Source organism: Chrysemys picta, chromosome 22 (assembly GCF_011386835.1).
Source record: "Chrysemys picta bellii isolate R12L10 chromosome 22, ASM1138683v2, whole genome shotgun sequence".
NCBI lineage: Eukaryota > Metazoa > Chordata > Testudines > Emydidae > Chrysemys > Chrysemys picta.
Genome location: NC_088812.1, coordinates 12,358,508 through 12,383,143, shown reverse-complemented (window position 1 = coordinate 12,383,143; position 24,636 = coordinate 12,358,508). Strand labels below are relative to the sequence as shown.

General features: G+C 64.6%; 2 protein-coding genes across 3 annotated transcripts; both read left to right on the top strand.

Annotated features, from left to right (window-relative positions):
- Window positions 1-5,893: 5,893 nt before the first annotated feature.
- Window positions 5,894-12,342, top strand: LOC101953281 (inositol polyphosphate 1-phosphatase). 2 transcript variants are annotated; one of them, XM_005308424.4, is made up of 6 exons: window positions 5,894-6,051; window positions 8,410-8,627; window positions 8,897-8,957; window positions 9,172-9,372; window positions 9,694-9,868; window positions 11,534-12,342. In XM_005308424.4, the coding sequence occupies exons 2-6, from the start codon at window positions 8,424-8,426 to the stop codon at window positions 12,021-12,023; spliced, it is 1,131 nt and encodes a 376-aa protein (XP_005308481.2). In that variant the 5' UTR covers window positions 5,894-6,051; window positions 8,410-8,423; the 3' UTR covers window positions 12,024-12,342. The 2 variants fall into 2 exon arrangements, with proteins under 2 accessions (XP_005308481.2, XP_065431948.1); XM_065575876.1 differs by lacking the exon at window positions 5,894-6,051 and adding an exon at window positions 6,503-6,926.
- A 4,874-nt stretch (window positions 12,343-17,216) lies between these two features.
- CD63 (CD63 molecule) lies at window positions 17,217-24,434 on the top strand. The gene is made up of 8 exons (XM_065575880.1): window positions 17,217-17,404; window positions 17,607-17,683; window positions 22,165-22,353; window positions 22,589-22,663; window positions 22,913-23,008; window positions 23,224-23,373; window positions 23,558-23,641; window positions 24,015-24,434. Exons 2-8 carry the CDS (start codon window positions 17,618-17,620, stop codon window positions 24,078-24,080), a joined length of 726 nt encoding a protein of 241 aa, XP_065431952.1. The 5' UTR covers window positions 17,217-17,404; window positions 17,607-17,617; the 3' UTR covers window positions 24,081-24,434.
- The last annotated feature ends 202 nt before the right edge of the window (window positions 24,435-24,636 follow it).

Genomic DNA, 24,636 nt, shown 5'->3' with positions numbered 1-24,636 from the left:
GGTGGCCACCAGGAGCAGCGTGTGGTGGCCAGACGGAGACAGACCGCAGCGGCTGGAGGCCACGAGCGGGACTGTGGGGCAGGGGAGGGCAGGGCCGGGATCAGTGGCTGCATGCAGGGGCCTGAGAACTGGACGTGGCGAAAGTGGGAACAGGCTCCGCACGGAGCAGCCTCCCCCAGCAGCAGGCGAGTGCGGCCCGGTTCCTTTGTGCAAGGCCGGGTCCTGAGGCGCTGGCACTTGGTCTCCCAGTGAGGCCACCTGGGCTCCAAGGCAAAGTGAGGCATCACATAAGGTGCAGTTCTTTTCAGTGCCGGGCTGCGGCGGGTTCTCCCGCACTCGGAGACGGTCCTTTGAGACACGCTGCGCTGCGGCTCGGCCAGCGCCTTGGGGATGCAGGAATCCCTGGCTCTGTCCTGAGGCTTCGGGCCTAGTCTGGGGCGCCAATGGGCCAGGTCCCTGCGCCTCGGCGTGCCTCAGTTTTCCACCAGTAGGCTGGAAATAGAGCTACTCCCTCCCTCACAGGGGGCGGCGAGGCTAAAGGAAGCCATGCCTGTGAGCGACCCCAAGCCCTGACGTGGGGGCTGGAGGTCGAGCCGTGAGCACGACTCTCCCTGAAACCTCCGGAAGGGGAAAGGGAAGAGCTAGGTCAGGACTTGCAGGTGCCCTAAAATATTCCTGGTGGCCCCAGCCAATCCTGGAGCGACACGGGCTGCCGGGGCCGTTTATTAGCCAACCACATCGACTCCTGGGCCAGATTTCCACAAACCCAGCACCTGCTTTGGTTCGGTTCTTCTCGCCGGCTGGCCGGAAGCTTTGCTTTATGCCTGGAGTTCTTTCCTGTTTGAAGCCGGGCCGGCTCCAGGCACCAGCTTAACAAGCAGGTGCTTGGGGCGGCCAAGGGAGAGGGGCGGCACCTGTGGCAATTCGGGGGCGGCAGGTCCCTTATTCCCTCTAGGAGCGAAGGACCTGCCGCCGAACTGCCACCGCCGATCGCGGCTTTTTTTTTTTTTTGCTTGGGGCGGCAGAAATGCTGGAGCCGGCCCTGGTTTGAAGCCACCCTTGAACGCGGGTGATAGCAGCTTGGAGGCGGGCCTGCCCCCAGCCCGGTCTCTGCCATCCCAACTCTCCGTGGGATTCTCCGTCGGCAGAAAAGTGAACCCCAGGCCATGAATGGGGAGCCTGGATGTGGGAGAGAGCGTGGGAAAGCAGAGCTGCAGGGCTGGGGTCACTGGCTTCCCTGCAGAGATGCACGGCAAGGCGTGTGACTGTCCGCTCCTCCCCAGCCTCAGGTGCAAGGAGAAAGTCATTTCAAAAAGCCTTGACTGGTTTGGAACTTGTGTGTATGGCTGAGCCATCCGGGCCTGGGGGATCCGGACTCCGGGGTTCTCGTCTGGGCTTTACCGCTGATTTTCATGGAATTATCACTCACAGAGTGGGACATGTTACAGACAAATACGAGGGACCATCCTGCCCTAAGGCAGGTGCAGTGTCAGTGAGACGTGGCCGTGGGGACACTGGGGAGGAAGGGACAGATGCCCTTATTCGGAGTTTGACTGTGAAAGGACTGGTTTCAGTTCTGTATATGTCAGGTCGGTTTCTTTATCCGTTAGCAAAGTCCCAGCCAGATTCTTGTTGGATTGGCTGGTTTTGGTTTGGGGTTTTGGGCTGAGGTTTTGTTTTAGGTCCGTTGTTGTAAAAGACGTTTATTTGTGGGCTGCGTCTCACTGCGCCGGGGTGTCCGGGAGGACAGGAGTTGTAGCTACAGCCTGGGGCTTGTGCTGCAGAGACGGGGAGATAACAATCAAAGCATGGAAAGGGTTTGTTTTGATGCCCGCCTCTTTGGAGGGGAGCCCCCCACCCCAGGGAACATGGTTGCTCTAACCATTGCTCCATGCAGCCCACACAGAGAGAGCTCACCTGGACACCCTTAAACTGCAGCCGTCCCGGGGTGTCGCCAGCTTGGGGCTGGATCGTTAAACCCGCTGGCTGCCCCTGGGCGGGAAAGAGCCCTGGCATGTTTCCTCAGCGTACAGGGTTGTCGCTCGTGCCCTGGCCAAACGCATTTACATTTTGCCCTTCCCCCTGCCGCAGTTCCAGCTGGGCATGGAATCTCCAGGCCTGGGAGGTGCTGTGCTTACCGCTGGCGTGCTCTGCACCAGAGGTGGCTGCATTTCAGCAGCGGGGGGATACTGCAGAATGTGCCTAAAGCTATGTGTGGGCTGCAGCGTTCGTGGGGCCGCGGCCGTCCGTCGGGCGCGTCGTTTGCTGATGCGCTTGTCACCAAGCAGCTGAATCAGTGCCGAAAAGGCCAGAGAACCTGCCCCACTGGGCGATGAGCCCCACGGGGAGGGCAGTCTTAGGAGCCTCTCGCGGGGCAGGCCAGGCACTGGAAAAGGCCGGGAAATGGTGCTGCCTGCCCAGCCCCCTGCAGCCACCGAAGCAACCCCTGCGCCAATAGCGTGACACGCAGGAAGACAGGGCTGAACCCCACGCCCAGCCCTGAAGCCACCAGGGGGAGGCGCTGCAGGGCTCAGCTCACCCCACCCAGCTCCCCACACTGCGTTAGAATCGGGCAAGGCTCCCCCCCACACCCAGGAAAGCCGTACAGGTCCACATGCATCCCCCCCCCCCGCTTGTAGCTAGCTGCGGCTGCTGGTGAGCTGGTGTTCAGGGGGGGGGTCATGCCAGTTCCAGGGGGTGGCAGTAAAGGGGGGGGGTTGCATGGCAGCTGATTGTCTGCACATGGAGTGGGATCAGTTTCACTAAAGTGGGGGAGTTTGCAATTGGATTTAGTGCAAACGGGGGGGGGGGGGGAGTCCAACCCAGCCATTCCAGGCCTATGGCTGGGCCCCCGAAAATCATGAGTGGCATAAAAATGATGAGTTTTTAAAAAATATTAATTTGGGTTTCTCTCTATTCCCCCCTTCTGGTTTCTGAGCTTTTAGGTTTCCACTTTGGTCACGTGTCCAGTTTTTCTCTGCAACCAAGAGAGCTAGTGACTCATAGTGTCACAAAGTGCTTTACGGAGCAGGGCAGTGCCCATGGCCCCATTGTAGAGATGGAGACACTGAGGCACTGAGCAGAGCAGTGACTTGTCCAAGGGCATTCAGCAGGCCAGAGCGTGGTCTGAGTGTCCGTTACCAGCTGTACGGGAAGGGGCCGTGGTGCCTGGGAATGCGAGAGCTTACCCCCGTTTGGTTTTTGAATGTAGATGCTAGTTCTGGGGGGCAGGGGGTGCGCACGTGTGTTGGGAAGACCCCTACTCTGAGCGGGAGGAGTTTGTTATTATCTTTTCTGTGGCTGGGATTTGCCACTGGGCAGTGAGGCCACTGCGGAATTCCGGTGACGCCTCAGGCACCTGTTCGACTTTGTTTTCCTACGTAAAGTTTTGTTTTAAAATCCCATGCAAGGAGCTCAAACGCAGGCACTTGTCCAGGGCATTACAAAATGTCCATCATAGACGATCAGGGTTGGAAGGGACCTCAGGAGGGATCTAGTCCAACCCCCTGCTCAAAGCAGGACCAACATCCGCAGCTGAGTTCCTGTGACTTCTTATTCCCCTTGCATTGCGGTGCTACCTAGGAGCTCCAGGCCCGGCCCGGGCACCCAGTGCGCCAGGCGCTGTACAAACACAGAACCAGAAACCGGTCCCTGGCCCAAACAGCTCCCAAGCTGAGCACTGCGGTTCGTCTGGCCCTGCGCTGGGGGCATGAGCACGTGGCTCTGGGCCGCTTACGAAGAATGAGAACCCGTCTCCAAAGCAGCTCCGGGTTTGTCGGTGCCGGGGTGTTTCCGCGGGTGCCCCAGAGCTCTGGAACCTGGGCCCCTGGGTCCGTGGTCACTGAGTCTCCGGGGGAGGGGGGGCTTTTAGCACCTGCTGTGGCCTGGGTGGACTCAGGGTCGGTTCAACTTGGGCTGTTGGGTGCCAGAATAGATCCCCAGTTCCTAACCACTGATATCAAGGCCCCCCCCCCCCCCGCTTCTCTGTCTAGAGCAGGGTTCAGAGCACCACCTAGTGGAGGCGGAGCGTGCAGCATCCCCGGCCTCCTGCGGCTGGAGTCAGCAGAGCCAGGCGGGGAGCTAATGGCCTGGCCTAGCCCAGCCCCGGGGGGTGTATGGGTGTGAGTCTGGGGGAGCCCATAGCAGGGGCTGCGGGTCGGGAGTGAGGGACACCGGCAGCGCTGGGCGGGGGGAGCCCATAGCAGGGGGCTGCGGGTCGGGAGTGAGGGACACCGGCAGCGCTGGGTGGGGAAGCCCATAGCAGGGGGCTGTGGGTCGGGAGTGAGGGGCACCGGCAGCGCTGGGCGGGGGGAGCCCATAGCAGGGGCTGCGGGTCGGGAGTGAGGGGCACCGGCAGCGCTGGGCGGGGGGAGCCCATAGCAGGGGGCTGCGGGTCGGGAGTGAGGGGCACGGGCAGCGCTGGGTGGGGAAGCCCATAGCAGGGGGCTGTGGGTCGGGAGTGAGGGGCACCGGCAGCGCTGGGCGGGGGGAGCCCATAGCAGGGGCTGCGGGTCGGGAGTGAGGGGCACCGGCAGCGCTGGGCGGGGGGAGCCCATAGCAGGGGGCTGCGGGTCGGGAGTGAGGGGCACCGGCAGCGCTGGGCGGGGGAGCCCATAGCGGGGTCTGGGGGTCAGGAGTGAGGGGCACCGGCAGTGCAGGGCGGTGGGAGCCCATAGCAGGGGGCTGCGGGTCAGGAGTGAGGGGCACCGGCAGTGCAGGGCGGTGGGAGCCCATAGCAGGGGCTGCGGGTCGGGAGTGAGGGGCACCGGCAGCGCTGGGCGGGGGGAGCCCATAGCAGGGGGCTGTGGGTCGGGAGTGAGGGGCACTGGCAGCACTGGGCGGGGGGAGCCCATAGCAGGGGGCTGGGGGTCGGGAGTGAGGGGCACGGGCAGCGCTGGGTTGGGGGAGCCCATAGCAGGGGGCTGCGGGTCGGGAGTGAGGGGCACCGGCAGTGCAGGGCGGGGGGAGCCCATAGCAGGGGGCTGCGGGTCGGGAGTGAGGGGCACCGGCAGCACTGGGCGGGGGGGCCCATAGCAGGGGGCTGCGGGTCGGGAGTGAGGGGCACCGGCAGCGCTGGGTGGGGAAGCCCATAGCAGGGGCTGCGGGTCGGGATCATGGTACCCTGGCACAATGGAGTGAAGGCAGTGAGTGTGGTTCCCTCCCTGGCTGTGGCTGGCTCCCCCTCCCCTTGTCTCCCCGGCAGCCCCACACCGGCCCACGCCCCGAGCCGGGGCTTGCAGGGCCGTGGCCCTCAAAGGAAGGGGCGTTCCGGAGCCATTGGCCATCACGGGGCGAGGATAAAACACCCAACGCAGCATAAGGCACCGGGCCCCGGGAACTGCTCCTGCGATGGGGCTGGGCCCTGCGGCCCCTGGATTTCTGATTCTCCGTAAAACTCCTGCTTCCCTTGGGCCCCTGCGTCCCAGCACTGGCCCCGAAGGCAGCTCCCGTGAGACCGTTTCTGGGCTCAGCTCCCTTCCCTCCAGTGCTGCTGGACCCCGCTCCAGGCGCCTGATCCCCCCGGGGGCGGCGAGAAGCCCCCCAGGCCCAGGGATCCGGCCCAGACCCCCTGCAGGAAGGGAGCAGGCCCCAGGGCGAGGCTGGGCCTCCCCTGCCTGTCTGGGGCAAGGGGCTGAGGCGTGTCTGGGGGCAGAGGGAGGGTCTTTGGGGGCAGCTTAGTGGTTAGAGCGGGGGTGGGGCTGGGTCAGGACTCCTGGGTTCCATCCCCGGCTATGCCAGCCTTGCTGTGTGGCCAGGCTGAAGTCTCCCCCCTCCCTGCCTCAGTTTCCCCTGTTGAGCGCGGGGGGGGGGGGGCGGTCCCGGGGTCTTGTTCGTGAAGGTGTGTAAAGTGCCAGGTGTCAGAATAATCTGAGAGCGGGAAAATCAGTTCCTCTTTTACTGACCTGTCAGGACCTGAGTTCAGAGCTCGCTGTTTCACCATGGCAACGGCTGATGACATCACCAAGGCCTGAGAGTGGGCCCGGTTCTGCCGTGCTGATGTCACCAGCGGTTGCCTGGGAAACCCAGAACCCGAAATTCGGGTCTTGGCAGGTTAGAAACGGGGTCTTACCGGGCGGGCCCGATCCGGCCCAACTCTGCCCCGCTCCCGGCTCCGACCAGCCCCGGGCCCCGGGGAGGGCAGGGTCCGGACCCTGCGAATGGGGCGGGGGAGGGGCGGACCCCGGACTCCTGGGTTCTGTTCCCAGCTCTGGCGGGGGAGGGGCGGGACCCCGGACTCCTGGGTTCTGTTCCCAGCTCTGGCGGGGGAGGGGCGGGACCCCGGACTCCTGGGTTCTGTTCCCAGCTCTGGCGGGGGAGGGGCGGGACCCCGGACTCCTGGGTTCTGTTCCCAGCTCTGGCGGGGGAGGGGCGGGACCCCGGACTCCTGGGTTCTGTTCCCAGCTCTGGCGGGGGAGGGGCGGGATCCCGGACTCCTGGGTTCTGTTCCCAGCTCTCGCGGGAGAGGGGCGGGACCCCGGACTCCTGGGTTCTATTCCCAGCTCTGGCGGGGGCGAGGGGGACCCCGGACTCCTGGGTTCTATTCCCGGCCCTGGCGGGGGGTCCTGGGAGGGAGGGAGGCTGGACTCAGGACTCCTGGGTTCTATTCCTGGCTCTGCGCTGACTGGCCGGACCCCCCCACCCCCGTGCCTCGATTTCCCCAGCGATAACCCCTGTGACTAGCGGGGCGGGGGGCACGGCCAGGGCCTGGAGCGGAGGCTCCGATCCAAACCCGGGAACTCCCGGGCTCGACGCCCAAGCCCCTGGGGCGGGGGGCGGGGGGATGTGGGGCAGCCCGGCCCCGAAGGGGTTAACCCCGCGGCGTCACATGGCCGGGCGGGGACCCGCCCCTCGCGGGGGTGTCGGGACGATCCCACCCGTGATCCGTCAGCGCCCGCGAGCGGCCGCAGCATCCCTGAGCCCGGCGGGTACGGGGGGGCCGGGGGGAGCGGCACGATGCTGCACGCGAGGGGGGCCCGGATTGCCTGGGGGGGCAGGTCCCAGGCTGGGGGGGCAGGTCCCAGGCTGGGGGGGGGAGCTGACAGGCTGGGGGGGGCAGGTCCCAGGCTTGGGGGGGGCAGGTCCCAGGCTGGGGGGGGCAGGTCCCAGGCTTGGGGGGGGGCAGGTCACAGGCTGGGGGGGGGGAGCTGACAGGCTGGGGGGGCAGGTCCCAGGCTGGGGGGGAGCTGACAGGCTGGGGGGGGGGGGGGGGGCTGCTGCCGCTGGGCTCCTGCCTGGGATGCTGTTCGGCACTGAAGGGGTTAATGTGGGGCCGGGTGGGCGCCTGACTCAGGCAGGGTGGGGTCGCCCCTGGAGGGGAGGGGAGGGGTCGGGGTCTCTGTGGGGCCCGGGCCAGGGAGCTGTATGCGCTGCTGGCCCTGTATGGCCCAGGGGGAGGGGGCTGCCCCCCCCCCCGGGAGCCCAGGGCTCTGATGGGGCAGGCCCATAGCACCGGTGGGGGGGCGGTCTCCCAGCCGACCCCTGCCAGGGCTGTTCCCCACCAGCCGCCTCGCCCCCTCCAAGCCAGCGAGGGGGGCCGGGGCGGCAACAGGAGGGGCCGGGGGAATTGCCCCAGTCTCCTTCCCCTCCCCCACACGCTGCCAGCTTGGCCCAGTGCTCTGCCCTGGCACCAAAGGCAGCATCCCCCAGAAGGAAACTGCGTGGGGGAGTGAGCCGGGCCGGAGCCCTGTGGCTCGAGCCACAGCCCCATGGTTCGTCCCCAGGCCGGGCCAGAGTCCCCGTGGGTTGATCCACGGCCCCATGGGACAATTCACGGCCCCAGGCCGGGCCAGAGTCCCCGTGGGTCGATCCACGGCCCCATGGCATGGCCCCAGGCCGGGCCAGAGTCCCTGTGGCGTTCCCCTGCCCTCTGGCACTCGGCCTGGCCTGGCCTCTGTCACATCTGGTAGCAGTTTGGGTTAATTTTGGCATGTGCCTCTCACAGAAACCTTTGGAGCTGGGGTGAGCCCTGCCCCGGCTGGCAGGCGGCTCCCCCGTCTCAGAGCAACTCCCCGGCTGCTGCTTTAGACCCGCTATTCTGAGCCGGGTTTTGTTAACCCCTTTGGCACCACGATGCCGGGTGGTGGTCCTGGCCCCACTCCAGCCTGCCCTGCAACTCCATGAGAGGGGGAGACAAGGCTCATCTCTCCCCATTTCGGAGGGGAAACTGAGGCCTGGAGACAGGACTTGTCCAAAGTCATGCAGCGGATCAGGCACAGAACTGGCTCCTAGCCCCTTGCTCTCCTGCTAGCCCCGCTTCCCTTCCCCATGGACCTGGGAGCCCTGCTCCCCCAGTCCTGCCCTCTAACCACTGGACTTTCCTTTTCCCCTTCTGGTGGGCTCTGGTCTCTCTTGGCCTGTGGGAAGGTGTAGGGGGATCCGGGGTGCCATCTATCTCTGCCTCCCTTCCAGACCCCCGCTCCACCATGGCAGCCCTGCTGAAGAGCCTGGTGGGGGCGTCGGAGAAGTCGGCCCGCATCGCCCAGCTGTGCCGCCAGGAGGAGGCGCTCTTCCAGCTGCTCATCGAGGAGAAGACGGGCACCGACAAGAACAAGAAGTTTGTGCAGGATTTCAAGACGCTGGCGGACGTGCTCATCCAGGAGGTCATAAAGCACGACGTGGGCAAGGAGGTACCCGTGGGCGCCCTGCGGGGCTGGGGGCCTCTCCTCTCCGCCTGCCCGACTGCATCCAGGGGGTGGGGGTGGTGCCTAGGCGGGAGCAGGGGGTGCCTCTTGGGGGCATGGGGAGGGCATCATATCCCTGAGGCAAGGAGCTGTCTCGATCCCCATCAATGGACACCCCGCTCCAGGATCCCCTCACCCCTAGACCAAGGGAGATGGAGTCTCATGGGCCTGAGACAAGGCGTTTGTGCTGCCCTGAGCCTCCCTGTCTCTTTCAGTTCCCGGAGCTGCGCGGCCACATCGGCGGGGAGGAGTCCAACCAGTTTGAGAACAGCCTGGGTGAGTGACTTGGCGGCGTGGGCACGGGACGGAGCTACCAGCGGGGGGCGCTGTACCCTGCAGAGTGGGGTCCTGGTCTCCCACGCAGCCTGCCCCAGCATGGGGTGGGGAGGGCTCTGAGCTGGTCCTGTACTGGGGTGGGGGGTCCCCCCACTTCACACTGTACTGGGAGCCCCTGAGCCTGCCCTGTCTGGCTAAGCCCGTCTGCCCGCAGGAGAGACCCTGGTGGTGCAGGTGTGTGCGACCCAGCAGGACACGGCCTCGCTGCTCTTTACAATCCTGGACCGGAACCAGCCAGCGGCCGAGCTGCTGGCAGCCGCCATCCACCAGGAGGTGGCGCTGCAGGACCCGGCGCTGGACGCAGTGGCGCTGGCAATCCCCCCGGAGAGACTGGCCATCTGGATCGACCCCATCGGTAAGGGGGGCCCTCGCTGCCATCCCCCAGCATGACACCAGGGGGCGCCAGGAGCAGCTGACCAACTAGGGTGTCCTGGCGCTGGGAAAAGGTGCTGACCCCTGGCCCCACCCCCAAGGTGGCTCCTCCCTGCCCTGGAGGGACCCTGTAGGGCTGAGACCCCCAGTTAGCGCCAGTCGTGCTGAGACCCAGAGAACTTGTTGCCCAGTGGCCCGCAAGGCGAGGACAAAGGGAGCCACGTGGCTTTGTTGGCTGGTGGGCTTTGCACTCTGCCCCGGGCGGGGCTCGGAGCCTGGTTCTGACGTCACCTCTCTCTGGCAGACTCCACCAATCAGTACATCCGCGGCCAGGCCCGCGTGGCGCCCATCGATGGCATCTGCCCGTCCGGGCTGTGCTCGGCGCTGGTGCTCATTGGGGCGTACGACCGCAGCTCGGGGGACCCGGTCCTGGGGGTCATCAACGAGCCGTTCTTCCGGGAGGACCCCCTCACCCACAGGTACTCACCCCCGGATCTCCCCTGAGCCCTGCCCTGGGCACGTCCTGGGCTAGGGGGGTCTGCAAGCGCCCCAGCACCAGGACCTTGCTGGGGAAACCCACCTGGGGCAGGCCACTCGGTGGAGCCCTTGGCCTGCACCAACCCCACCCTTCCCCCAGGGACTGGGGCAGAGAGAAGGGGGTGGGGGTGTTGCTTTCATAGATTCATAGATTCATAGATTCTAGGACTGGAAGGGACCTCAAGAGGTCATCGAGTCCAGTCCCCTGCCCGCATGGCAGGACCAAATACTGTCTAGACCATCCCTGATAGACATTTATCTAACCTACTCTTAAATATCTCCAGAGATGGAGATTCCACAACCTCCCTAGGCAATTTATTCCAGTGTTTAACCACCCTGACAGTTAGGAACTTTTTCCTAATGTCCAACCTAAACCTCCCTTGCTGCAGTTTAAGCCCATTGCTTCTTGTTCTATCCTTACAGGCTAAGGTGAACAAGTTTTCTCCCTCCTCCTTATGACACCCTTTTAAATACCTGAAAACTGCTATCATGTCCCCTCTCAGTCTTCTCTTTTCCAAACTAAACAAACCCAGTTCTTTCAGCCTTCCTTCATAGGTCATGTTCTCACGACCTTTAATCATTCTTGTTGCTCTTCTCTGGACCCTTTCCAATTTCTCCACATCTTTTTTAAAATGCGGTGCCCAGAACTGGACACAATACTCCAGCTGAGGCCTAACCAGAGCAGAGTAGAGCGGAAGAACACACCTGTTAATACATCCCAGAATCACGTTTGCTTTTTTTGCAACAGCATCACACTGTTGACTCATATTTAGCTTGTGGTCCACTATAACCCCTAGATCCCTTTCTGCCGTACTCCTTCCTAGACAGTCTCTTCCCATTCTGTATGTGTGAAACTGATTGTTCCTTCCTAAGTGGAGCACTTTGCATTTGTCTTTGTTAAACTTCATCCTGTTTAACTCAGACCATTTCTCCAATTTGTCCAGATCATTTTGAATTATGACCCTGTCCTCCAAAGCAGTTGCAATCCCTCCCAGTTTGGTATCATCCGCAAACTTAATAAGCGTACTTTCTATGCCAATATCTAAGTCGTTGATGAAGATATTGAACAGAGCCGGTCCCAAAACCGACCCCTGCGGTACCCCACTCGTTGTGCCTTTCCAGCAGGATTGGGAACTATTAATAACAACTCTCTGAGTACGGTTATCCAGCCAGTTATGCACCCACCTTATAGTAGCCCTGTCTAAATTGTATTTGCCAGTGGCTGCTGGCTCTGAGGCTCCTGGTTACCTCTGATCAGCTTCAGTTCATGGCAGGGACCCCCCCAGGGTGTGTGTGATCCTCTCCCACACACGCTTTGCTGGTGTCCCCCAGTCCTGACCCGCAGCCCCCTCCGAGCCCAGCCCTGGGTTCTGCACCCCACAGCTCGGCTAGTGCCCCTCAGTCCTGACCCGCAGCCCCCTGCTAGCCCACCCCTGGGCTCCCCCTTTCCCCAGCTCTGCCGGTGCCCCTCACTCCTGATCCGCAGCCCCCTGCTAGCCCAGCCCTGGGCTCCCCGCTCCCCCAGCCCCCGAGCTCCTCTCCTGAGCAGCTGCTGTCAGCTCCCTGTCGCAGCTGGTGCTGTCCCTGTTGTGTTCTCCTGTCTGCAGGTGGCAGGGTGTGTATCACTGGGGCATCTCGTACCAGGGCACCAGCCTGGCCTCGCTGCACCGGCCCCCGCTACGCCCCGAGCCCTGCGTCGTCCTGAGCAGCAGCGAGACGCCGGCGATCCAGCGGGCGCTGAGGCCGCTGTACGGGGAGCGGCTGCGCTTCGCCTCGGGCGCCGGCTACAAGATGCTATGTGTGATCCTGGGGCTGGCCGAGGCCTACGTCCTCTCGGAGGGCAGCACCTTCAAGTGGGACTCGTGTGCCCCCCATGCCATCCTGCGGGCTCTGGGCGGAGGGATGGTGGACCTAGAGGCTGCCCTGCAGGCCTGGCGCGCTGGCCAGCGGGGGGCGCTGCCGGAGCTGACCTACAACCAGCCTGCGGCGGGCGCCGTGGGGGCTGAGCGCTGGGCCAACCGGGGCGGCCTGGTGGCTTTCATGCACCGCGAACACCTGGAGGTGGTGCTGGCCACTCTGACCACTGCTGCCCTGTGACCCGCAGGGGACTGCCCTGCCGGGGGGGAGGGCCTGGCTCCGCCGGTGGGGGTGGGGGCAGTCTGGCCCCAAGGGCGCGAAGGGGTGAGGTTGGCAGCACCATTCGGAGGGGGGGCAGGGGGCTGCAGGCAGCCACTGCTCCTGGCAGGTGCCGCAGACCTTACGCATGGGGCAAAGGCCCCAGAGAGGTGCCACCTCCCCTCCCCCCCGGAGCCTTCCAGCCCCACCCCCCTCTGCTAGTGCTGCGGGCGCCCGCTTGTGCCAGCCTCTGCCACAGGGGGTGTTTCCTGGCCCCCCATTAAACAGTGCGTTTCTGTTCCTGCCCTCTCGCCTTTCATGTGTTCTCCCTCCTTCGCCCCAGGCCAGGCCCCTGGCCCGGCCACCCCATCTCCAGAGCTATTGCCCGGCTGGTGCTCCTGGGCACCGGGTTCTACCCGGCCCTGGAGCGCTCTGGGACTGGGGCGGGGCGGGGCACACTGCACCAGACCCCTCTGGGCACGGCAGCAGGCCCCATGCTATGCTACCAGCCGGAGCCAGCAGGGGGCAGGAGCAGCCGGGCTGTATAAACCCTGCTGGGCAGGAAACGTTCCCCCCTCGGCCCAGCCGGGCAGTTCCCTCTCGAGCCAGGGTGCGCTTTGCCCAGGGATGAGCAGTGAGCTCGGGGGCCAGGCCCCCAGCAGGGCCCCGGCAGCTGCTCCCCGCTGCCTGGTCAGGGGGGTCGGGGCAGTACGGCTTCTCTTCGAGTGATTGCTCCTGTCTATTCCACAGTAGGTGTGCGTGCTCGCCCCATGCACCGGTGCCGGAAGTTTTTCCCTTAGCAGCATCCGTAGTGGGGGAGCCCGCTGCGACCCCTGGAGTGACGCCGACACATCGCGCCATAAAGGGGGCTGCGTGCTCCCCCCACCCTCAGTTCCTTCTTGCCGCCAGTGACGGTAGTCGGAACTTCGTGCTCCAGCCTTGGCTGCAGTGTTTATAGCCCTAGGGGTGTCCAGTCTCACTGAACTTTCTTGCGCTAGTGCCGGGCTCGGGGCATGCCCCGTGGCCCAGGCTTCAAGTCGTGCGTGCGACTCTTGTCACAACTCTATGCCCAGAAGCGATCCACACACTCAGTGTCTTCGCTGTCTGGGCGAGGCTCACGTTAGTGAGAAGTGTAAAATTTGCCGCTCCTTCAAGCCGCGAACAAAGAAGGAGCGTGAGATCTGCTCCGAGCTCTCGCCTCGTCAGCGGCCTAGGTGGCTCATGTCCCTATTCAGGACATCTGCAGGGCTGCTCCGTGGTCCTCTGGCCACACTTTTGCATCGCACTATGCGATCGTCCCCCAAGCACGGGATGACGCCGGGTTTGGTAGGGCGGTGCTCCGCCCGGGTAACCCTTAAAACTCCTACCCACCTCCGTCAGGCATAGCTTGGAGTCCCCTACTGTGGAATACGCAGGAGCAATCGCTCGAAGAAGAAAGGACAGTTACCTGTTCCGTAACTGGCGTTCTTCGAGATGTGTTGCTCCTGTCTATTCCACGTCCCACCCTCCTTCCCCTCTGTCGGAGTTGTCTGGAAGAAGGAACTGAGGGTGGGGGGAGCACGCAGCCCCCTTTATGGCACAATGTGGCAGCGTCACCCCAGGGGTCGCAGTGGGGCTCCCCCACTACGGATGCTGCTAAGGGAAAAACTTCCGGCACCGGTGCACGGGGCGAGCACGCACACCTACTGTGGAATAGACAGGAGCAACGCATCTCGAAGAATGCCAGTTACGGAACAGGTAACTGTCCTATCCATGCCCCCTGCCCCACCCCCGCAGCGGAGTACCCGGACCCCTGCCCTGCTGCCCAGCCTTGGCGTGTGCGAGACCTGCAGAGCCAAGCCAAGGGTGCTGGGAGCTGCCAGGGAGTGGGGTGGCAGGGAGCTCGCCGGGGCCGCTGGCTCTTCCCTTCTTCCCTGGCATGCAGGTCCCAGCCCCCAGCATCCTCTGGGCACCCCACTGCCCCAAACTCCCCTGGGACCCGCTGGGGGGGTGTCCTGCTCCAGGCCCCTTGGCTCAGGCCCACGCGGGGGGTGCCGGGAGCTGGACGCAGAGGCGGGCAGGCTGCCCTCTGGGCCCAGCTGTACAGAGGTGAGCAGCGGGGGTGGGGAGAGAGGCGCAGGGAGGGAAAGGGACCTGCCCAGGGTGACCTAGTCTGTGAGCACAGAGGTAGGAATAGAACCCAGGAGTCCTGGCTCCGGGCAGCCCATGCCCTGGGGCTCCCCGACCTGGCAGCGTTGAGCTGTCCCTGGGCAGGGCAGGAGGGAGGAGTTTCCGTACACCTCACCCTGCTGCTATCTAATCTGGAGTGATGGGCCGCACCTCTCCAGGGGGTGATCCAGCCCCAGGGCAGGGCCTGGCTGGCTGGGGGGGCTGGGAATGGAGCATGGGCCTTTCCCCTCTAGGGGGCGCTGTTTCCAGGTCTAACTCCTCACCTGGGGTCATTTCTGAGCTCTGCACCCACCGTGAGCAAGTCACCAAATCTCTCTGGGCCTCAGTGCCCTGATCCCCTGACCTATCGAGTTAGGGGTCAGGCTCTCTGGGCAGGGGCTGGCTCCTCCTCCGTGTTTGTGCCGGGCCTGGCATGGGGGGCCCTGGTCTCGGGTGGGACCGCTAGGCACTACACACTACAGATACTAAAGTCACGCTCCAGCTCCTCGCCCGGCCCGTGCCGTGGGCAGCAGGCAGAGTGCCCGCGGCCCGAGGGCCCAGACCACACGCTGCTGGTGGCTGATCGTGGTGGTGGGTGGGATGGTCTCTCTAATGCCCTGATGGAGGCCATAAAACACAAGGGTATGAGGGAGACATTTAAAACCAAGGTCCTGCCCCTAACTGACAGCCTCTCCCCCCTCCGAGACTGAACCGGGCCTGCCATTGCAACGGGGACATAAAGGAAGGTTTGTCCTGTCCGGGCTGACGCCAGCCCAGCACCCAGGGACTTTCCTGGGTAAAATGAAGTCACTTTACAAGGCAGTTCGACAACAGCCCGGCATTGTCTGCATTCCCCAGGGGGGGAAACTGAGGCACAGAACAAGCCAGTGACCTGCCCAGGGTCACGCAGTGAGGCGGGTGGAGACCTGGGACAGAACCCAGGAGTCCTGGCTCCCCTGCTGTCCTCCCACATGGCTAAACTTGGCTGGCTCAGCGGTGTGGCGGCTCAAAGGCTCCCTGGAGCAGGCGATTCAGCCCCCAGCGCTGTCGGCTCCTGCACCTGCCACAGGCTGTCGTGCTCCGGACCGCGCTATTTGCAAGGGAAACCAGCTCTCGCTCCCGCAGGCCGCCTGCTTCCACGCCGGAGGAGCCGCGTTCCCTGGGCAGCTGCCCAGCCCCATGAGGCACTGGCAGCCGCGTGGCAAACCAGCTCCTTGCGCCCCATGCCCCGCTCAGCCCTGGGAGAATCACCTGGTCCCAGAGCAGAGCCCCCCAGCCAGGCTAGAGGGGCTGGACGTGATCCTCCCGGGAGGGGGGCCGGCGGTGAGGAAAAGCCTCACTGTAGGGCCTGGGTGAACTATCGATTTGGGGTGGACGCTGTTCTACCGCCGTGCAGGGGCCGGAGAGACCCCAGGTTCTCCTCTAGTCTGCCCTGGGCACAGCTGGGGCACTGCCAGCGATGGGGTTCTCCCCCTGCCCCGGGGAGGTGGGGCCAGGGCCTAATCCCCTCCCCTTAACAATCTGGGACTAATTTGTAACTAATTTGTCTGGTTTGGCTTCCAGCTCCCAGCCCCTTCGAACCCAGCGCTCAGCACCCGGGGCGGTTTGGGTCCCGTCCCAGATGGGCCTTGCTACACTGCCCAGAGCAGCAGGGTGATCCCGGGGCTGGAACGGCTCCTGTCCCAGGACAGATGACTGAGGGGGGATAGGAGAGAGGGCGAGAAAATCAGGCTGGGAGGGAGAACATCAGAACGGCCAGACTGGGTCAGACCAAGGGTCCATCCAGCCCAGTGTCCTGTCTTCCTACCGCGGCCAGTGCCAGGGGCCCCACAGGGGATGAACAGAGCAGGGAATCACCAAGTGAGCCATCCCCGTCACCCATTCCCAGCTCTGGCAAACAGAGGCCAGGGCCACCATCCCTGTCCATCCCGGCTAGTAGCCATTGACGAACCTATCCTCCATGAAATGATCTAGCTCTTTTTGAACCCTGTTATTGTCGTGGCCTTCACAAGATCCTCTGGCAAGGAGTTCCACAGGTTGACTGTGCGTTGTGTGAAATATTTCCTTTTGTTTGTTTTAAACCTGCTGCCTTTTAATTTAATCAGCTGACCCCTAGTTCATGTGTTATGAGTAAATAACACTCCCTGTTTGACTTTCTCCACACCAGTCACGATTGTATAGACCTCTATCATATCCCCCTGAGTCGTCTCTTTTCCAAGCAGAGAAGTCCCAGTTTTATTAATCTCTCCTCCTACGGAAGCCGTTCCATACCCCTAGTCATTTTTGTTGCCCCTTTCTGAACCTTTTCGACTGTATGGTTTTTGAGATGGGGCAACATCTGCACCCAGTATTCAAGGTGTGGGCATCCCATGGATTTATATAGAGGCAAGATGACATTTTCTGTCTTATCGATCCCTTTCCTAATGATTCCCGGCATTCTGTTCCCTTTTTTGACAGCCGCTGAACACTGGGTGTTTTCAGAGACCCAGCCGCAGTGAAAGGGAGGAAGGGACTAGGGAGGGTTATTTGCCCTTTCCCTGGGGTCGCCAATGAAGCGAACAGGCAGCAGGTTTCCTACAAGCGAGAGGCAGTGCGTTTCCATGCAAGGCGCGGTTAACCTGTGGAACTCCTCGCCAGGGGATGTTGTGAAGGCCCAAAGTATAACTGGGCCAGTTCACGGGCAGGGCCGCAGCCGCCTCGGGGCGACCTAAACCTCTGACCGGCAGGAGCTGGGAGGGGACGCGGGGTCTCCCCCAAAGCTGGGGCAGGGCTGGGGGGATGGTGGGATCGGGGGGCGAGATGGGGCCTGTCTGACCCTGGGCCGCAGCTCGGCGGCTCCGGCCTCAGCAGCTGTGTGGCCCTGGAGCTGGAGGAAGTTGCTGTTAATTCCCGGGGCGCGGGGGGGGGGGGGGGGGGATTTCAGGTCACGTGGGGGCCGCGCGTGGGGGGGGGGCAGATCCCGGGGCTGGCGGGGTCACCCTGGGCCCGGCGGGGGGGGGGGGGGGGGTTAACCGGGGCCCCTGGAGCCGGGGCTGGGACCCACCCAGGGGCGGGGCCGGGGCCGGGGCCGCCCCACGCCCACGCGGGTTTCCTGTTGACTCACAGGGGTCACGTGGTGCCGGGGCCCCTCCCGCTACCTGCGTGGATCCGAGCAGTCAAGTGACCGGAGCTGCGTCCCGGGGCACAGAGCGGCCGCGGCTTTCGGGGGGACCGAGGTGAGGGGGGGGGGCTCGTCTCGGGCGCTTTGGGGGGCCGAGGCGGGGGGGATCTGGCGGGCGGGGCCGGGCTGGGGGGCTCGGGGGGGGGATTCTGGCGGGAGGGGGGGTGTTTCCGCGGGAGACGGGGGGGGCGGCGGCTGCTCCGCACCCCCCCCCCCCCCCCCCCGCCGGCGGCTCTGAGCGCTTTGTCCCTCCCCAGCACCGGGCGCCATGGCGTTGGAAGGCGGCATGAAATGCGTCAAGTTCCTGGTTTTCTTCTTCAACTTCTTGTTCTGGGTGAGTCGGGCCTGGCCCCCCCCCCCGCACCCCTCGTTCCCTCGGGCCGGCTCCTGATTGCGTCACCCCCACCCCCTAGTCCCCCCCCAGCGCCCATGGGCGTGTCTCCCTGCCCCATTGCTGGCGGGGATCTGGGGGGCCGAGCCATGGCTGGGAGGTCCCAGGGTCCAGCCCAGCTCTGCGGGGGGTGAGGGGGGGAGGCTGGAGACTCCCCAGGGTCAGCTGCAAACTGCATCCCTGGAGTTGGACCATGGGGCTCCCCATGGACAGGGGCTGTGGCAGGTGGGGGGTTCGGGTCTCTCAGGATGTGGGGGGCTGACCCCCCTCTGTGGCAGGGCATGAGCTGGGCCTAACCTGGGGTGGGGCTGGGCGGAAGGTCCACGGGGGCTGGTTGTCCCCGTTGCTGGTAGGTTGGAGGCCGGGCTAGATGGGCCCGGGCTGGGGCTGATGTGTGGGGCCGAGGAGCCAGTTGGGCTCATTAGGGAGACCAGAGAGATTCCGACTCTCAGCCCTGAGCCCCTCGGAAGCTCGGAGCCGGGTTCTGGGCTCTGGCCCAGCCCCAGAGAGGCTCCTTTTCCCTGCTGTGGGGGCAGGACGTGGACTAGCTGCGGCCCAGCTCTGGTGGCTAATGGGGGCTCCAAAGGGCCCTACAAACGCACAGAGCATCGGCCTCACACTGGGGCCAGGGAGTCGAGGAAGTTGGCTAGTATTGTCACGAACCTGGTGCCACTCAGACCTTCGTGGCCACAGTGCCCCCAGGTCGCCCAGGACCAGCACACGGGACTCTCCCCTGCCTGTTTGCAGTATGGGGTCTATGACAACAGGCTTGGGGTTCTGACTTTCCTTGGCAGAGAGCATAGTGCCGCCGCCTCGTACAGGCCTTGGCTAGCGATGGCACCGCCCAGCTCACGCCCTGGGGTTACAGGAGTTTCCATTTAATGTGTCTGGAGGGTGCAAACCAGCCCAGAATTGCAGGTGAGGCGACGGGGCCTTCCCTGGCTGCTCCCGGCTCTCCGCTGGGGTGGGGCACAAGGGATGGTTGACTGGGCCGTGAGGCTTTTTCTGGTGCTCCGGGGCAGGAAGTCTGGAAGGTGTCTGCTTGGCAGCGGCTGACTTGTTTGGGGGGTGTGGATTTGGGGGGTGGGGGGGTGGGCAGCTAATCCTAAAGAGGAGTCAGCTAGGGAAGGTGTGTCGTTCCCCCCCCCCCCCCCCCCCCCCGAGCAGCTGGTGACTTGTTGCTAATAGCCCAGCAGCTGCACTGTTGACATATAACCAGCCAGCATTAGGTTTCAGGGGTAACGCCCCAAGGCAGTGAGTGAGTCATAAGCATTTTTTTCCAAGAGCGGCTGGAGACTTTATGCTGGGCCGCACGGCAGCGTATTCAGGGCTGGCCTCGCCTGCCCTGGACAGATGCCCCCTCCCCCCTTGACACCTCTGCTGACGCTGCCACGGCCTGTCCATGACCCAGTGACCTCGGGGGCCGTGGTCCCGGGAGCTGGGCGCGGAGGGGGCCTGTCACGGTGCTGGGCCCCCGCCCCGAGGGAGATGCTATCGCAGCCGGCGTCATGTGCCCAGGGGGAAGTGGCTGGTGGGGAAAGACCCGGGCAGCGCCTAACGGCTCCGGGTGTCGATCGTAATCGGGCAGTGATTGCCCAACGGAACTGGCCGGAGGGGGAGGGCGCGTCCTGCTGGGAACGGGGGGGCTGAGTCACCCCTCGTAGGCGGGAGGAGCGGCTCTCACGGGGGTCTCACTTGCTCAATGGTGGGAAGAAGCCAGAGCCTCTTGTCCCAGCCCCACCCGGCCAGGGAGGTCCCGGGGGAGGGGGCGTGTGCCCAGCCCTGGCCACTGTCCCACAGAGGTTGGCAAGGGGACCCTGACGACCCGTTGGCACCGGGGAGTCCCGGGGCGGTGCTGGAGCGCCCATGGTGCCAGGGATATGGCCCAGGTGCCCGCAGTCGGGCTCAGTGGTGGGCGTGGGCTGCAGCCGGGGGAATGAGGAGAGTCTGGCACGGCAGTGGCCCTTGTGACCCCAGTGGCTGTGTCTGTATCTCCCCTCGGCCTGGCAGGGACGTGGGGCAGCGTCAGTGGTGCCCGGCCCAGCCCGTCCTTGGTGAGTAGCTCAGGGGAGTGTCCCCGGTGTTTGCACAGGCCGGCAAGCTGGCCGCTCTGTTTACCTTCCCCGGCAGGTAAACACACCTGAGCAGAGAACATGGGGCTTTCCCGGGGTGGGGATCCCGGCGGATGGAACGTCACTGAAAGGGCTTCGGCTCAGGGTCTCTGACCGGCGCCCTGTGCTGCCCCCCCCCCCCCCCCCAAAAAAAAAAACCCACCAGGGAATAAGGCTCCAGAAGGTGGAGCGGCCTCATTCGGCAGATGGGGAAACTGAGGCACGGGGAAGGGACCTGACTATGGCAGAGTTGGTACCGGAACCCGGGGGGCCTGAGCTACCTCTGCTCTAACCGCTGGATGTTGCTCTCCTCCTAGGGTGGGAAGCCCAGAGGCCTGGCTCCCCGCCCCTCCCCCCGTAGCCCACCCCGGGGAGGTGGGGATGAGGGGGCCAGGCCTGCCCCTGGGGCAGCTCGCCGGCAGCAGCAGGAGGCGGTTTGTTGCAGGGCCGGTTGGGCCCTGCTGCGCACCAAGAGCTTGTCCTGCTGACGGGGGCGGGGGCTGAGCCAGGGCTGGGCTAACGTGGCAGCCGCCCGGCCCTGCGGGGGGGGGAGGGTCGCGTTTGGCATCGGGCCCTGTAGCCGAAGAGCCGGTGCCAGAATCCTCTGCCCCCTGCGAGGCCTCACAACGCGCGCACACACACACAGACACTCACGCACACACACACACACTCACACCCCGCCTGCGAGCAGGCCAGGCCGGAAACCCAGGCTCCAGAGTTGCTTGGCTTTAATAACACCCCCCCCACCCCCCCGCCGCCCGCCATGTAGCTGGGCTGGAGGGGGAGAAAGGCGGCTGGGCTTTGGGGGGGAACAGGGAGGGCAGGATTAAGGGGGGGGCGTTATTCCCCCGTTGGGGACCCCCAGGCCTGGTCACACCCGGGGGTGGGGCCTATTCGCCCATGTGGCATTTTCCCGTGCCCCTCCCCCTGCTGGTTCCAGCCGATCCCGACCCCCCTGTGCACAAGGAACCCCCCCTCCCGGGGGGCTGATGGAGAAAGGGGAGGTCCAGAGTCACAGGACACATACCCGGGGGGGGGCTCCCATGGGGTTACAGTACTCGGACCTGGGGGGTGCTGACTCCCCAGCCACACAGGGTCTGGTGCCCCCAGCTCTGTCCTGCTGGTACCAAATCACCCCCCGCTCAGTGGGGTGGGACCAGGCGCGGGGGGTGGGGTAGGGTCCTGTGATGCGGCTGAGCAGTGGCGCCCTTGCCCGGCAGTGGGGCCACGGACCCTATCTGCCCCCCCTGAGTGGGGCCAGGGCGTCTTGGTCCCTGCCAGCCTCTGCCCCTGGTGAGCCCCCCCCCTCCCCAATGTGTTCAGGGAATGACCCTGCCCCGTGCCCCCTCCCGGGGCTGGCAGCGCTCTCTGCCCCTTGATCCCTGGCAAGTGGGTGGCGTCCATGCACCTGTGGGTCTGTGTTCCTTGGGCAGGGAAAGGTAAATAGGGCGGGCGGGGCTGTTTGGGAAGGGGGTGGAGGCTGGTGGGGGGGGGAGAGCACGTGGGGAGTGTAGTGTACATGGGAGTGTGGAGGAGGCGAAGTTCAGTAGAGTTTGTGCTTTGAGATCCCCAGATGGGATGAGGAGATAAGGAGGCCGCAGGGCCTGGGTCTGTGTGTGGGTCGCTCTCTGGGGCCAGGTGGGACTTACCTGGCACATCTCCCCCTTATTGGGGGGGTTCTCACCCCTCCCCTTGCTCCAGATTGTCTTTAGGGTGGGGGTGTCTCTGCCCCCCCCATTCTGGTGTCTGAGATGCTGCCAGGGCGGCTGGTGTCTGCATGGCATCACCCTGGCACTGCTCGGGGTGCGAACCCTGATGTCCTGGCTGGGGGGTGTGTGGTATCCCGAACTATCCAAACCCCTCCCCCAGGAGGGGATACTGGGCAGGACCTGGTGGGATGGGGAGGGAACTCCTTTCTCCAGCACTGCTGCTGCGAGGTCGCCATGCCCTGCCCCAGAGGTTGCTGCATTTCAAGCATGGCCTGGCATGTGCTTCGGGATCCTGGGGGGACATTTAAGCTCTTGTAGCAAATAGAGGAACTCCCTGAGGATGGCAGGACTGGCACTCGCGTCCCCCCTCCTCCTCGTTCCAAAAGCCACCCCGGCTACAGGCGAATCCCCATCAGCTGCCAGCAGTACGGGGCTGTGACACACAGCTGAGCAGGTCAGGTGCTATCCAGCAGAGGGGACGTGGGCAGCACGTTCTTGGCTCTGATGGGGCCCAGGGCCAGCCGGGGGCTGGGAGGGGTGAGTGTGGGGGAGGGGCACTGACCAGGCGCTGCGCGGGGTTGACCTGCCCCCGTTTCCCCTCCAGCTCTGCGGCATTGCCCTCATCGTCATCGGGGTCTTAGTGCAGCTCGAGCTCAACAAGACACTGATCATGAGTAGCCCTTCGGCCTCGGGCGCCCCCATCGTCATCATCGTGGTGGGCGTCGTCATCTTCTTCGTCTCCTTCTTCGGCTGCTGCGGGGCCTCAAAGGAGAACTACTGCATGGTCACCACGGTGAGGGGGCGCGGCCAGCGGCAGAGATGGGGGCGGGGGGGCCAGCGGGGCAGGACTGAGGGGCATCACAAGGGTTTAGGGCTGGGGGGCAGGGAGCCCGGTGGGGAGCTGGGGGGGCAGGATTCAGGGGCATCACAAGGGTTTCGGATGTGGGGGCAGGGAGCCCGGGGCGGGGCTGGCGGGGGGGCTGCGGGTCAGGGCTGAGGGGCACGGCTCACCCCGTTCTCTCCCACAGTTCGCCGTCCTGCTCACCTGTATCTTCCTGGTGGAGATCGCGGCTGCCATCGCCGGGTACATCTTCAAGGACAAGGTGGGCACCTCGCTGCCGTGTGGCTCCCGCGATTGGGGGGGCGGGGGTCCTGCTCCCCTGGCGCAGGCGTCTCTTGGGGCTGCCTGGGGATCGCCAGTGGGGTTCAGCCTGGGTCCGGGCCCCTCCAGCCGAGGTTGTGGGTGACGCGAGAGCCCACAAGGGGGCGCTCGGCCCCGGCAGCCCTGTTCCCCTGGGCGCTGCCTCTGGAAACGCATGTGGCTGCTCTGACCCCCCCTGCTCCCCCCCCAGGTCCGCACCGCGCTCCAGGGCGGCCTGGAGGATGCCATGAAGAAATACAGCAAGGACGAGCTGGTAGCGGAGACCATGAACGAACTGCAGAAGAAAGTGAGTGGGGGGGGTGACCTTTGACCTCATTTGGGGGACCAGGTGGGGTGTTGCAGGCCCTAGTTCCAAATGCTGGACCAAATTTCCCTCTCACAGCTGGGGAGGGAACCCAGGAGTCCTGACTCCCAGCCACCTGCTCTAACCACTAGACCTCACGCCCCTGAGGCCAGACAGCTCCTGCTTGTTCTGACCCCTGGTTCTCTCCTTGTTTACAGTATTCCTGCTGCGGAGCCCATAACTACACAGACTGGTTCAAATACGAACCGTTCAAAAGCAACCACAGCGTCCCCACATCCTGCTGCCAGGCGAACGCCACCCTGTCCACCTGCAACGTCAATCCCACCGCTGACACCATCAACGTCCAAGTGAGTTCCAGCCTGGGGCTGGGGGGCTGTGTGGGCAGGGCTGGGGCGAAAGGGGGAGTTCACACTGTCCCAGCTGGAGCTGGTGGGGATGGGCAGGGCTCGGGTGTGGGTAGGGTTGGTGGGAAAGGGGGGTTTGCACTGTCCCAGCTGGGTCTCTGAGCTACCTCATCGGCTCCCGCTGCAGGGCTGTGCGGAGAGCATCGAGGCCTGGCTGAAGAAACATATTGTGATCGTGGCGGCCGTGGCGCTGGGCATCGCCTTCTTCGAGGTACTGAGGGCCCCGCCCCTGGTCCCCTCTGCTCCTGGCCCCGCCCCTGGCCCTGGTCCTGCCCCGCGGCATGCCCCGCCCCTGCTCCTGAGTCCGGACATGGGCAGCCCGGATGGGCGGGGCAGTGCTGGGGGTGGGGTGGGGGAATCCAGGGTGCTGGACAATTTCCCTAGATCCCGCGGCTGGGTCTGGGCGCAGAGCTGGGACCCTGAGGGGCCGATCGGGGAGCTTTGGGGGGTGAGCTGGGGGTGCCCCTCCCTCTAATGGGCTGGAGGGCAAAAGTCGCAGGGCCGGGCAGTGCCCGGCGGGTGGGGGGTTAAAGCCGGGGGGGTGTTGGCATCGTGATCGCCTGACTCCTCGTCCCCTCTTACAGCTCCTGGGCATCGTCTTCGCCTGCTGCCTCATGAGGGGGATCCGGCGCGGCTACGAGGTCATGTAGTGGCCGGGCGGGGTCGTCCTGCCCCAGCCAGGACTCTGGGGGGTTGGGGGTGTCTCTGCCCCTTTAAGCCGTCAGACCCGCCTTCTTTCCGCAGCGCCCCCTGGTGGGCAGCTCCTGTCCTGCAGCGGTTACCATATTTCCTCTAATGGAGGGGCAGCAGGTGCCTTAAATATTTGCCAAACCCCCTCCCCCTTTTCTTTCTTTAGCTGCCCCTCCCCCCCCACCTCTCCAGTGTCGGGGGAGGGGAGTCCGGGGGGGGGTCTCTGTCTTTAGGGAGAGGGGGGAATGTTGATATGTTTGAAGATGTGTTTGGGGGGGGGGCACAATATTTTGAAAATAAAAAGCTTCCCTGGATTGCTCTGTTCTGCCTCGGGGCTTCTTGGGTCCTTCGGCCCCGGCTTGGGGGGCAAGGGGGCAGCTCTTGGGGGTGGGGGGTGGTTAAGGCAGTTTCCGAAATGCCCCTGTGCTCACCCCCCCCCCCCCCGCAGCCGGGGCCGTGTGGGCGTCTGCCGGGCTCAAAGCAGGTGTTACTGGGGCAGCCCGGGCTGGGTCAGTG

What these genes read in the sequence shown, in the direction of transcription:
- CD63 (XM_065575880.1), top strand. Translation starts at nt 17,618, where the DNA reads ATGGCGTTGGAAGGCGGCATGAAATGCGTCAAGTTCCTGGTTTTCTTC. An exon ending in TCTTCAACTTCTTGTTCTGG is followed by an intron (nt 17,684 to 22,164) that starts GTGAGTCGGGCC and finishes TTTCCCCTCCAG; the next exon opens with CTCTGCGGCATTGCCCTCAT. An exon ending in CTGACACCATCAACGTCCAA is followed by an intron (nt 23,374 to 23,557) that starts GTGAGTTCCAGC and finishes CTCCCGCTGCAG; the next exon opens with GGCTGTGCGGAGAGCATCGA.
- LOC101953281 (XM_065575876.1), top strand. Translation starts at nt 6,782, where the DNA reads ATGTGGGGCAGCCCGGCCCCGAAGGGGTTAACCCCGCGGCGTCACATG. An exon ending in AGCACGACGTGGGCAAGGAG is followed by an intron (nt 8,628 to 8,896) that starts GTACCCGTGGGC and finishes TGTCTCTTTCAG; the next exon opens with TTCCCGGAGCTGCGCGGCCA. An exon ending in GAGGACCCCCTCACCCACAG is followed by an intron (nt 9,869 to 11,533) that starts GTACTCACCCCC and finishes TCCTGTCTGCAG; the next exon opens with GTGGCAGGGTGTGTATCACT.